This window comes from Sinocyclocheilus grahami, unplaced genomic scaffold, assembly GCF_001515645.1.
Source record: "Sinocyclocheilus grahami isolate Dianchi unplaced genomic scaffold, SAMN03320097.WGS_v1.1 scaffold539.1, whole genome shotgun sequence".
Classification (NCBI taxonomy): Eukaryota; Metazoa; Chordata; class Actinopteri; order Cypriniformes; family Cyprinidae; genus Sinocyclocheilus; species Sinocyclocheilus grahami.
Window position 1 is genome coordinate 282,071 of NW_015505718.1, and position 13,891 is coordinate 295,961.

The 13,891-nt window shown below is 36.0% G+C and overlaps 2 protein-coding genes across 2 annotated transcripts in view; both read left to right on the plus strand.

Annotated features, from left to right (window-relative positions):
- Nucleotides 1-3,255, plus strand: part of LOC107555600 (nephrocystin-4-like) — a 107,628-nt gene extending 104,373 nt beyond the window's left edge. Inside the window, exons 11-12 of the mRNA XM_016238459.1 lie at nucleotides 1,837-1,973; nucleotides 3,131-3,255. The gene's annotated coding sequence lies outside the window, so the exon portion shown is untranslated. The remainder of the gene's footprint in view (nucleotides 1-1,836; nucleotides 1,974-3,130) is intronic.
- A 2,104-nt stretch (nucleotides 3,256-5,359) lies between these two features.
- LOC107555584 (nephrocystin-4-like) overlaps nucleotides 5,360-13,891 on the plus strand; it is a 17,720-nt gene continuing 9,188 nt past the window's right edge. Inside the window, exons 1-6 of the mRNA XM_016238429.1 lie at nucleotides 5,360-5,449; nucleotides 5,544-5,770; nucleotides 8,922-9,111; nucleotides 10,631-10,714; nucleotides 12,829-12,988; nucleotides 13,128-13,192. Coding sequence (XP_016093915.1) covers nucleotides 5,360-5,449; nucleotides 5,544-5,770; nucleotides 8,922-9,111; nucleotides 10,631-10,714; nucleotides 12,829-12,988; nucleotides 13,128-13,192 — 816 coding nt within the window. The remainder of the gene's footprint in view (nucleotides 5,450-5,543; nucleotides 5,771-8,921; nucleotides 9,112-10,630; nucleotides 10,715-12,828; nucleotides 12,989-13,127; nucleotides 13,193-13,891) is intronic.

Consider the following 13,891-nt stretch of genomic DNA (forward strand, 5'->3'; position numbering starts at 1 on the left):
TTACTTTGACCTTACTTGAATAGTCTGTAATTAAAGCTAAATTTCTCATTGTGCTGCCTGGAGCACCTTCTTTATGCATTTAGATGTTTTTTGCCAGCTTTCTAAGTAAAATAACAGTTGGTGGTTCAAGTGCTGCTGGCATCCCATTCAACTTAAAAATAATAAACAGCCTCATCGTCTAATATACAGTAGTAGCAGCATCGAGTATGAAATAAATAATTTTTTTTATATCGTGTCTTTATATTATTTTACATAAGCATGTCATGGTAATTAATAATTTCATGTATAATTTATTTCATTTAATTTTTTTACCCATTTCTTGCCATGAAATGCTGTTATAAAACAACCAATATGTGTATATAGGTTGTTTTTATATATTGATTGTTATTGGTATTGTCACGGTTGCACTACTGAGTGGAGTGCGGAGCAAGGAACGGAGGGAGACGAGGAGTACATCAATCCAGAGAATTTTAATTATAACAAGGAAAACTCACATAGCACATGTAGACATAAACAATACCGGACGCTGAACTAAATACAGGGAACACTATTTAAACACATGACAAGACGAGGGGATGACGAGACACACCTGGGATCAATGGAAATAAACGGGGAACACCTGGAATTAAATCAACATAATCAGGACAGGAACAGGAAACTAACCAAATATGGGCATAAACACTGGGACACAGGGAGCACATGGGGAACAAAACACAACACAAGCCTGACAGGTATATATACACAATTATCACTCTTAATTATGTACACAATGTTACATCACATATACAAGTCTTTTTCATGACAAATAATCACCAGTCTGGGTTCAAATGCATTATCCTCAATCACCATTTCAAAACACTATAATGATCTTTAAATGAAATGCTCTTCAGTTAAATACTGAGTGGAAACATTTGTCTTTGTTTTGTTTTTTTTCTAATTGACAAAAGAAATGTGAGTAACACTTTACTTGAAGGGGTGTGCATAAGACTGACATGACACCTTCATAATCATGACATGACACATGTCATGAATACGAAGGAGGTTTTATGCATGTTTATGACAACTGTCATTAAGTGTCATTCGCTCAGTTATGTCATTTTTAATGCAAATATGACATTATTTGACCTAACTCTAACCTAACCCTACCCCTACCCTTACCCCTAACCATAGCCCATAACAAAGACATCTCAAACAATGTCATCTTTGCATTAAAAATTACATAACTGAGTGAATGACACTTAATGACAGTTGTCATAAACATGCATAAAAACCTTCATATTCATGACATGTCATGTCATGTGTTATATAGGTGTCATGTCATGATTATGAAGGTGTCATGTCAGTCTTATGCACACCCCTTCAAGTAAAGTTTAACCGAAATGTGTGTTTAATGTGTAGACGTCTGACTTGTGTATCCCTCTATTACTATTATTTTCATTGGAGTTTCAATCAATCACTGGCAGTGCCCTGAAACACACACGCACACACACACATTCCCACCTTCAATCACCCGTTCTGTGCCTGACCTGTGTCTCAGACTTGTAATTACAGCTCTCACCTGTCTGTAATCACAGGTAAAGCCCGTTGAATGTTTAGGGCGGTTGATGCTTGTTGTGAAACCAATGGGAGCAAAGCACTTACACTGCAGTTTAGACAATTTACTGCCTCTCAATGCACAGCAATCACAGTTGAGATATAGAGAACCAGTGAGATAAGGGTCATTGGCCAAGGAGAATTCACCTCCACCAACATTTCAGTTTTTCTGCATAAGTATTGTTTTTGTAGTTTTCTTTTTTACTTACCCGCCGCCTCTTCTTCCATTTCTCCCTGTTTAAGATTCCTGCCTTTCCTTTTTGACCACAGAATGTTTATCATTGCAAGGCACCAATCAATGCATCTTTCTTTGTGGCATTGTGATTGTCGTCATCAGTTCAACCGAATAACAACAGAGACAGTCAGACATATCTCTAATGGTAAATCTAACTCTTCGGCTGTCATTCTTAAGTCTGTCTTTGAGGGATGCTTTTGCTTCACATTTCTCATACTAGCAGTGATCAGACTTATGGAGCCAGTGCATCACTTCAATATTCCTGAGATATAAAACAAAAGAGTCTATATATCTGATGTATATCTCGGGTATATATACATACACATAATACAATATTTTGTGTCTGACTGTTGACACCTGAAAATTTATAAAAGTAATATTCATATTCATAATATTCATATGTTTTATATATTTTCTGTTGACATTGTGGTTGTGAGACAAACTATAAGTTCAGTTACTGTACCTTAAATGGAAATATATATATATAATTATGACACTTAAACCCATTATATGATGTGTAAAGTATTATCATATATTTTTTTATTAGGTTTAATAATTTGAAGCTATATTTAAGTATAGTAATTCTAATTAAATATATTTTATATATATATATTTTTTAAATACATGAAGTATTGGTTTTATTGTCTGAGAACAGGTATATTTACTGTAGATTTACACAGCCAGTGAAAATTACATGCATATTTACTATGGATGTAATTTGTATCGTTTTGATCAAATAAACTGTAAACATTCAGCTGATCATTTGTAATATCACATTGTAAAAGTTGTTGTTTTTAAAAAATAATGAAAGGTAAAACGGTAACACTTTAGTATAGGGAGCAATTCTCACTATTAACTACCTGCTTTTTAGCATGCCTAATATTAACATTTAGTATTTATAAAGCACATATTCTGCATGACCATATTCTACATCCCTAACCCTGCTCAATGCCTAAACTTAACAACTACTTTACTAACTATTAATAAGCAGCAAATTAGTAGTTTATTGAGCAAACGTCATAGTTAATGGATTTCTAGTATTGAGAATTGGACCTTAAAATAAAGTGTGACCCGGTAAAAATATCATACCAAAAAAAAATCACATTTTGTTGTATTTCTGAAGAATCTGTAATCTAGATCATGTAATCAGCTAGACAGTTAGGAACAAAGAAAATTGTAGTAGTAAAGCTATCTTCTGGAAAGCTCTTTGTTTACATTGACATAAATTTGAGCTAAGTTTAACCAAACTACGGATTTGGACTGAGCTTGATTTTCAATTTCTTGTACTCTTCTTTCCAACAGGTGGCAGTGTGACAAGTTCCCAGAGTTCTTTGGCTCTTCCTCCATCACTCTCCCATGTGGTCCAACCAAGTGATGCCCCTCAGGGTTTTGCGGGAGGAGTTGTCACTGCTTTAACGGTCCTCCAGCTTAACGGTATAGGACATCATCTCTCTAAATCAAAGCTTGACTTCATGTCCACAGAACTCAGGAGCTCTGCAGTTCTACAGCTCTGGAGAATTTATAAAAGTACATCATGTGGGATTTGCTGATAATTCCAGAAGAGGATTTGGCAGAGAGTTCCCTTATCTAGTTTTAGTGGCCATTTTTATTTATCTTCCTGATCACTTTTTTATTATCGCTTCATTCTAATGACAGCGTTGCCAAGATTAGTCTTTTCGTTCTGATCAACAGAGTATCACAGTGTTATGACATATGGAAATGTAGCATACAAAAGTCGTCTTCTGAGAAGACAATATTAGTCTTTTCATTACCTTGTTGAGTAAGACATAAATCTAGACATTTAATCTTTTAAGCCTGAAACATGAGAATGGCCAGTGAATTGCATATGGGTGATGCTGTTTTACATGTTTAATGTGCGATCTTGCACTACTGTAGCAGAAAACAACCTGATAGACCTTGAAATGTCCTGCCATTACGCTGAATGTTTTTACTAACTTTAACTATCCTGCTCCACAAGATTTTTCTAAACTCTTTCTCTGCAATGACAGTAGTTGGAAAAAAAAATCATATATTTGACATTACAAGATGCCCGTTATAGCATCCCTTGCAGCAATGCTGAGAATGCAACATGTATTTGCATTACATTATGAATTGCATTCTGACACATTTTAAAATGCTACGATGTGTGAAATCAAACTTGCATAGCTAGAAGCATTTGCGTTCAATTGGGTTGGTGGAGCAGTGGTTCAACACTGGTGGGTCGTGACCCAAAAATCAGATCTTTTCTAAATGGATAAACCGTATAATCATGCATCGTAAATATGGATTAATAATTAGACGAGTCTTTTGTTGATTACTTCACAGGCCATATAAATATAATACATAGTTATACAAAAATGATAAATGACACACACACATACACATACACACACACACACACACACACACACACACACACACATATATATATATATAAGCAACTAGTTAAGAGACCCTAAAGTAAAGTGTTACCATGTTACCATTTGTAAGGACATTTTTCACTTAATGTCCCATATAAAATCTGCATCCTGAAGCAAAGCCTGTTGAATGTAGAGTATAGTTCAGGCCTCAGGGTGCATGTCTATGTAACAATATCCATTCTGGTTTATCTGTACACTGAAGAGCAGGCTGCTTGTGACTGTGGCAGACATCAGTGCCACATAATGCCACTTCCTGCAAAGATAGCTGAGACCCAGCCAGTGAAAAATAACACAGTGGCTCCCACATGTCTTTGGGCCACGAGTGGGCAGTTACAGGACGGGGTGTGTGTATGTCAGCCTGATGAGATGGAGATAAAGAGAGTGCTTCATCATGTTCTTATTCATCAGAGAGGCCCTATTGTCTCCAATGCAATGTAGATCTTCCTCTCTCTCCCTCCCTCTCTCTCTCCCTCCCTCCCTCTCTCTCTCTCTCTCTCTCTCTCTCTCTCTGTTTGTTAAGTTCAGGTATTGGGTAGGATGTAGAATAAGACATTAATATGTGCTTAATTAGTACTAATAAATGGCTAATACATTTAGTATTATGCATATGTATATAAGCAACTAGTTAAGAGACCCTAAAGTAAAGTGTTACCATACGTTTATTTGTAAGGACATTTTTCACTTAATGTCCCATATAAAATCTGCATCCTGAAGCAAAGCCTGTTGAATGTAGAGTATAGTTCAGGCCTCAGGGTGCATGTCTATGTAACAATATCCATTCTGGTTTATCTGTACACTGAAGAGCAGGCTGCTTGTGACTGTGGCAGACATCAGTGCCACATAATGCCACTTCCTGCAAAGATAGCTGAGACCCAGCTAGTGAAAAATAACACAGTGGCTCCCACATGTCTTTGGGCCACGAGTGGGCAGTTACAGGACGGGGTGTGTGTATGTCAGCCTGATGAGATGGAGATAAAGAGAGTGCTTCATCATGCTCTTATTCATCAGAGAGGCCCTATTGTCTCCAATGCAATGTAGATCTTCCTCTCTCTCCCTCCCTCTCTCTCTCTCTCTCTCTCTCTCTCTCTCTCTCTCTCTCTCTCTCTGTAGGATGGGCTACAGTTGGTATTTAGGTCCACTCTATGAGAATGATGAAATCGAACCTAAATTCACTCTTTCTTTCACTCAACAGCCTGGCATGGTCTTGCCATGCTTCAGGCACATCGGTTTTATTAGTTTCTAGGTCTTTCCGGTGCAGTTTCAACATGTGAATTTCTTTGGATTCTTTCTTTCAGAGGCATCAGGCAGAGCGTGTGCAGCATTCCCGTGACCTGCGTGTGATTGAGGCCTATCGTGAGCGCTGTAAAACACAGGAGATCACCAACATGCTCTCTCAGGCCATCACTACCAAACACACTCTCTATGCCACGCTCGGAACGGCAGAGTTCTTCGAATTTGTGCTCAAGAATCCATTCAACGTTCCGCAGACTGTCACTATTGAATGTGATGACCCAGAGCTCAGGTGAGATATATTATGTCTTTGAGTGCAATACATCAGTGGTTGTCAAACTTTTCAAGTACTACCTTTGATCAAATATGAACATTTATATACCACCTAGACACATTGACATCTCTTTTCTCACAAGCTTAAAGGTAGTGTGAGCCATATAATGTCATAATTTGATTAATATTACAGAACATTATAGAACATTGACTGGCTTTTTTAGACCTGTGGAAGGATTGAAACAATACTCTGACTCGTCTTTCCAAATCTGTATGCTCTTTCTTTCTTATTTGGAACATAAAAGAAGGTATTTTGAAGAATAATTTTGCCCATACAATGCAAGTCAAAGGTGTCCAAAACAACACTGGGCAGAAACTTTCATTTCATAGACAAAATAAATAAATAATAGAAAAACTGAATGATCACAAAAGCAAAAAAAGTAATTTGTGTCTTCACTTTAAGAAAAGAAATTTGATTCATTGATTCTCAGTACAGTATGCAAATGCCCTAAGAAAACCACTTTAATGTTAATATGTACATACAGTAGTAAGCCTATACTTTATTCATGCACAGCAGGCACTGTGCCCATTCAAAGATCAAATAAAGCCTTTGCCTCTGGCATTACAGCCCTGAAAGAAATTATGCGTAGATCAATGTTTCGTTCACGTGTGAACAGCCTTGTCTGAAATGAACATCTGAATGAATGAGTTTTCCTCAGCGGGGCATTACTGGGGCCAAGAGCTTCCCAGGGGGTAGAAAAATAACACTGAATAAATAATCAATTCCCCCCCATTCAAGCTTATTTTAATTGCAGCGTGATGTAAAATATTTTTCCACCGGCCAGGTTTCCTGCATGAAGCTCACAATCCAGGATTATACCACACAAAATATGAGTTTTCTGCAGGGCATAGACTGAGTCCACACACTCCATCATGATGAACACAAGCCAAGAAAGTGAGAGAGAGAAGTTAGGAGGACGAGGTGGAATAAATTACGGCATTAACACCCCTGCATCTCTCAGCGGTTAATTAGGAAAGACATTAGTAGCCTAAACTCCACACACACATACACGCTGTGCTTTAGGATAAGATAAATATTCTCCACCGCCTCTCTCCAGGAAGTATGTTTGCATGGCAAACGTCTTCCCAACTTGCATTGTGTTGTGGCATAACACTGAAGCACTTTGTGATGTGTCATGGAGGCAACTGCTCACCCAGGAGCGGTGTGTTTGTCTGTGCGTGAACTCTGTGAGTCAGTCCAAAGCACTCTTGTATGCACAGAGCTGTGCCAGGGAAACAAATACCTGAGATCTGGAGTTTGCATTTGTACATTTGTGTTGAATTGATGCTTCTCTCTTCCAGTGCAAAGGATATGTCAGGCCTGTGTTTGTATTGCTGATGTATGCCACAAAGCCAACCTTATAAAGTCACCTCTCTCTTTCACTTTTACTGAAGAGATTGTTTCTAACCTGTATTCGCACATTATATATGGACAAGCTGAACCAACGGAGCGGCAGGTTAGAAGATATGCCAGATTTCAGCAGAGCTGCTCCATTCTTTCTGCCTAATTCATTTTATCCTCGCAGGTCAGGTCCCGCAGCTCATAATTTGTTTTCAGTCCTCTGAAGCAGTTTTTTAGTTATACTTCAGCTGAATTTTATTATCGCTCTCTCTCTTTAAAGGAACACTCCACTATTTTTGAAAATAGGCTCATTTTCCAACTCCCCTAGAGTTAAACAGTTGAGTTTTACCGTTTTCGAATCCCGGAGATCGGCTGAATGGATTCGAAAATGGTAAAACTCAACTGTTTAACTCTAGGGGAGTTGGAAAATTAGCCTATTTTCAAAAATAGTGGAGTGTTCCTTTAAGATTTTATGTATTTTGTGTGATTGTTCTGTATTGCCAATGCATCAATAGAAACACAAAAAGAAGGACGCATTAAATTGATCAAAAGTGACAGTAAATACTTTTATGTTGTTACAAAAATGCTTTTAAACTTTCTATTCATTAAAGATTCCTGAAAATATATATATCATGGTTTTGACAAAAATATTAAAATTCAGCTTTGCTATCATAGGAATAAATTACATGTTAAAATATATTCAAATAGAAATTGTTATAATATTTCACATATTACCGTTTTTACTGTATGTTTGATCAAATAAATGCAGCCTTGGTGAGCAAAAGAGACCTCTTTCAAAAATATGTATCTTACCAACCCCAAACAGTAGTGTACAGTTTAATTTTGATAATTTTTTTTACATTTAAGGCATAATTTGGCAAGTTAGTTCATATACTTTATATTTTGTCTAACAACAAAATTGTTCCAAAAGCCAAAGCTTCAGGGTGGATCACAATATTTGGGTGGAACAACGTGATTTAAGCTTGATGCATTCTGTAATCACTCCACTTCGGATTTTCCATTTACCATGAGAGAAAATATTTAAATAATATAAGCAATTTATAGTCACCCTCACCACAAGCCCTGTTTGTTTATGTCTACCTTGTTTTATTGCTAGATTTACTGTGAAGATATATTATGCCAGGTCATATTTCCCATTTAGACCTTATAACATTTCAATTAACTTTTCTGTCATTATCGTCCTCTTTTTGCATTACCATTTTAAAAGAGCTCCTTGCATATATGCTTCTATATGAAAGAAAGGGAAATGGGCTTTGCTTTTGTTCACGTAAGTATACTTTTGTGCCACCTGCCTGGCTCTGTTATTAAAAAGAGAATGTGATTGAATTTTCATTTTTGAGACTTGCTTTTACATCTACTGTAGTGTATACAGTACAAAAGAGTTTTTACACCTCTAAATTCTTTCTTTTTTTTTTCATTTATGGCGAATGATCCCTTCTCGGGCCCGGAGGTGCTGCCTTTGATGTTTCAAATGCCCTTTTCCTTCATATATTTGTGCATGAAATTTGTCTCTATGAAACAGAAAGTAATATTTCACACCCAGTGTTTGTTATCTTTAAACCGTACCCTCCCAGGAGTTTCAGTTCTGTGAGGGCTTATGTTTGACTGTATCATGCATACTCAAATACTCTTTTTCATTGCCAATAAAATACTGCCGGCAAGGCAAAGAAAGTCCTCAAGCTGTTCTTTTCGTCTCCTCTCTCTCTCTCTTTGCTGTTTTTCCTCTTTTTCTCTTTTTATCCCTCAGTGTAATCGTGAAAACTGAGGAGTGGAGATATTTCAAGGAGTTGACGAAGACTCTGACTCCTCTAGAGGAGGAGCTGTTTCACCTAAAGGAGAGTACACTGACTACACAGGTTTACCTGCGACCCAAAGATAGCGTCCATGTCCCCTTCAAGTACCAGACCTTCATCTGTGGTCACACCTTCCCTCTTCAGGTAAATCTAGGGGGAACTCTCTCAGACTTATACTTAGTTTTCATTTTAACAGTTTTTTGTTCTTGTATTTTCAAAATACTTTTCACCCCAAAAGTTCTATTGATAATAACACTAATAATAAATGCTGTATTGTTTTGAGTTTTTTGTTTTGTGGTTTTAAATGTACTTTTCACCCTAAAGTTTTAGTGATACTACCAATTGTTTAGTTTTTTGTTTGAACCCCCCCATGATTCTTTGATGAAGAGAAAGTTCAAAAGAACAGCATTTATCTGTTTTTTTTAACAATGTGACATTTGATCAATTTCATTTTTGTTTATTTATTTTTTTGTTTGTTTTGCTTTTTGTTTTGGTTTTAAAAGTAATTTTCACCTCAAAGATTTAGTGCCAATACTAATAATAAATATTGTATTTTATTTAGTTTGTCATTAAATGTACTTTTCACTACAATAGTACAACCACTAATAAATATTTCTATTTTGTTTTGTGTTGATGTTTTCCTTTTTTTTTTTTTTTTTTTTTTTTAATTTAAATAAAAATTTTTTTTTTTTTTTTTTTTGTTTTTTTTCTTTTTTTTTTTTTTTTTTTTTTTTTTTATAATTTAAATAAAAATTATTTATTTATTTATATTTTCACCACATTGATGTAAAAAGTCTAAACAGGCCCACTATGTAGACTCAAGTAAAGCTGGAAAACTATATGTGACCCTGGACCACAAAATCAGTCTTAAGTCGCTGGGGTATATTTGTAGCAATAGCCAAAAATACATTGTATGGGTCAATTGGGTTGATTTTTATTTTATGCCAAAAATTATTAGGATATTAAGTAAAGATCATGTTCCATGAAGATATTTTGTAAATGTCCTACTGTAAATATATTAAAACTTAATTTTTGATTAGTAATATGCATTGCTAAGAACATCATTTTGACAACTTTAAAGGCGATTTTCTCAATAGTTTAAGATTTTTTTTGCACCTTCAGATTCCAGATTTTCAAATAGTTGTATCTCGGCCAAATATTGTCCTATCCTAACAAACCATAAATCAATAGAAAGCTTATTTATTCAGCAAAAAGTAAAAAAAAAATTACCCTTATGACTGGTTTTGTGGTCCAGGGTCACATATTATCTGGAGAAAATGTGGACTATTTAATTGTTTTTGTGTGTTGTGTTGTATTGTAATTCAACCATGAACGATGTGTCATCACTGAGAAACTGCATTTGTTTCCTCATTTCCCTTTTGCACTGATGAGACTTGGATTAGCTCACATGTTTCCGGTTTAATTGGATTTGGGTTTGTTTATAGTCTGTAGTATTACAGCGGCACCCACAAGTGAAGGAGGGGAGTTTAAAATGACTCAAAGCATCAGCAATAATGAAATGGATTAAAAACAGCCTCATCCAGATGGTCTGAACAGACCTGTCCAAACAATGTTTCTCCATCCCTTAATGACATTATTTCAATGCGATTGTTCTCTCACTGAATGCTGCACTGTTCATGATGACTCTTCTGTCATACTGCAGGATACAAAAAGCTTAAAGACTTCAAGAAGTCCACAGATGGCTCAGAAACATCTGTCCAATACAATTCATGCCAAATCCATCAAGGTAAGAGCTTAGCACTCACTGTACTGCTGAGCACACACAGGAACTCAGACTCTTTCTATACAGCCTGATTAGTAGTTGTGCTGTCAGAGAAGTGGTCTGAACAATCCAGACTGAAAACATGACTTGATCCTCAACAGTAAAACTGAATGTAACTGATGCACACTTACAAGAACCAAACATAGGTTAAAATTTTTTTGTATTGCTGTATGTATTGTTTAGTCAAATATGTATTAAATGAGAGAAAGAGCTCTTGATCACAGCCCTTCCACTGACGGATCCCATCTATTGTTTTGACCTTTTAATTGTGTATTTGAGATCTGACCTGAAGAACCAAATACATTTAATTTCAGCCTGCCATTAATATTCAAATTGATTAATTTCAGCCTTTCAAATGAATGAAGTGTGTTAATGAGCAACATTGATCAACTGTCCTGTTGCCTCTAATTTATGTTTCATAATCAGGTCCACGCAGATTCTGCAAATTTACACAGAAATCGCCCAGCATTCTCAAATGTCTACACTTTTGCAGTCCCTTACATTAAATATTGTATTAAATATTTAATATTTGTTATTAAATATTTTGGTAAATGCAATAACAAGGTAATAAACAGTTTATTCTATTTTTTGTGGGAAAAAATGAAAGTATACAGTGTATACATTATTATATAATATAATATATTATATTGTATTTATTAAATATGAAAAAAACTATTTTAATCTTATTTATAACCTTTACATTTCATTGTATGCATATTTTACACAGTGAATGGTTGTGTAACTGGATTCGTCTGAAAGAAGAAAGTCATATACACCTAGGATGCTTCGAGGGTAAGTAAAACACAAGCTAATTGTCATTTTTGGATGAACTAACCCTTTAAGCTGTGTATTCTATGTGGGTTGATGTGCTCTTCTATGGCATTGTGGTTCATTGTGCCTTTGGGCTGTTCCTGCCATATGTAGCCAAGAGAGACTGATGCCTTGCAGTACTGCTGACACACTCACACACAGGACTCCCATATCATATTTAGGTCAGTTGGGGTCAAGCATTGCTGTGCCCAAACTGACATCACCTCCAGAGGAGTGTCAATGGGTTGTCTTGGGCTGTGAATCCGACAGCCAGCTCCACAGGATCTCACGCGAGAGAGGTTATGCACTCAGACTGCAGATGACTCACGGTACTTCATATCTCACTGCATACTGTCAGTGCTGTTCATTCACTGTGGAATGATTTCAGATAGGCTTGTCATTTAGAGGTAGACCTTGACCACCTCTGCTGAAAAGAGCAGCTTCGACCAATATACTGGTTCAAGGGTGGGCTTTACTGGTTTGGTGCTGAACTACAAAGAAATGTTGTTGCAAGTTGCAAGTTCAATTTTGTTAATCTCTTTTAAAAAAAGCAAAAATATGTTTACAGTAATGCACCTACAATGGAAGTCAATGGGGTAAGGCATTCCACCTAGACAAGCATTGTTTGAAAGTATATCCAACAAGACAAATAACTCTCATTGTGCAGAATACTTTACATAAGTGTATAAAAAATATAAGATGAACATTTCTGCTTTTAAACCTTTCAGGATATCTAGCCCCATAGACATTCATTGTAAGTGCATTACAGGGTTATGGTTAGCTAAAACTAAAAACATTATTGTTACTTGAAATAAAATAAATGTTAATTGAAAAAAAAAAAAAAAACGTATTATTAGTTTAGGCAACATTTCTCATTTTAATTTAGTTTAACTTGAAATACTAAAATAACTAAAACTAAAACTGAAAAATACAAATAATAAAACTATATAGGTATGTTTTAAAACAACAAAAACTAATAAAAATTACAATAACCTTAACTAAAATTAACATGAAAGCAGGACATATAAAAATGAAATTTAATTCAAAATATCACTGATCTACACACAATTCTGTTTTTACAAACAGTGGGACAAAGTCTGTGGTAATCGACAGCATGTCGCTGATGCGGTCGATATCTGTCAGTTTATCTGGTTGTGAACCCGGAACATTCCTTTTATTTTCTCAATTGATTTAGTTCTCCGGTTAGCATTTAGTAGGAAGGCCTTTCAAAATGTGTGTAGGTTGCAAGCGATCTGCTTGTCTTCCAGGTGCTGTTCCGCGGGGAAGACAGAAAGCCTCTGGCGATCTGCCAGGTGGATGTTGAACCCATGCCACATGTGGTGGACCAGGCCTTCCGTTTCTACCAGCCTGAACTCACCTTCCTAAAGAAGGCCATTCGCCTGCCTGCAGCCTGGGACGACACAGCAGGTGCTGCTCATTACAAACAACTCGGCCGCTGCGGACGCACATACATAAACCCACTCACACAAACATGCTTCAGTGTCTGCTATTAGTTCTGAACTAAAGACCCCATTTGTGCTCTGTCTCCTTTTGTACTTGCCCACAGATGGTTCTGCCACCCTCCATGTGCGCTGCAGCGACCCCAATGTCATCTGCCACACCACCAACCTGGTGAGCCAATCAGGAGTCACTCTTATAGCAGCCAGCCAATCAGAATGATGATGAGTTATTAATTAGTGTCTGAGACTTTGTGCTGACTCATTGTGGTGTCATGGCCTGCACACTTATTTGATTGACAATTGTTGACCATTCTTTTTATATTCGTTTTTCATACACATTTCTTAGTTTCTTTTTATGTTTAATAAAGTATTATTTTTTTATTTCATTTTATTAAAATATTTATTCTTAGATTTTTAATTACAGATTATTTTATATTTATTTTTCATAAAAGGCTATCATTACATACACTATAATATTCATTTAGTTTTCATAAAATATTCGGTTTTAGATTTTTCATTAAGGAGTTTTTTGTATTTATTTTGTTCATAAAAGGATATTATTTTTTCCAGTAGTCCATTAGTAACAAGTAAAATTAATCAGATATTCATTATTGATTAAACATTAAAGGGGTCATATGATGCTTTTTTAAAGATCATTATTTTGTGTATTTGGTGTAACAGAATATGTTGACATGCTTTAATGTTCAAAAAACACATTATTTTTCAAATACTGTACATTATTGTAGGTCCTCTATGCCCCGCCTCTCTCAAACGCTTAGTTTTCTACAAAGTCCCTCCTTCCGACAAGCGCAGTCTGCTCTGATTGGCCAGCTGACCCAGTGCATTGTGATTGGCCGAACACCACAAGCAC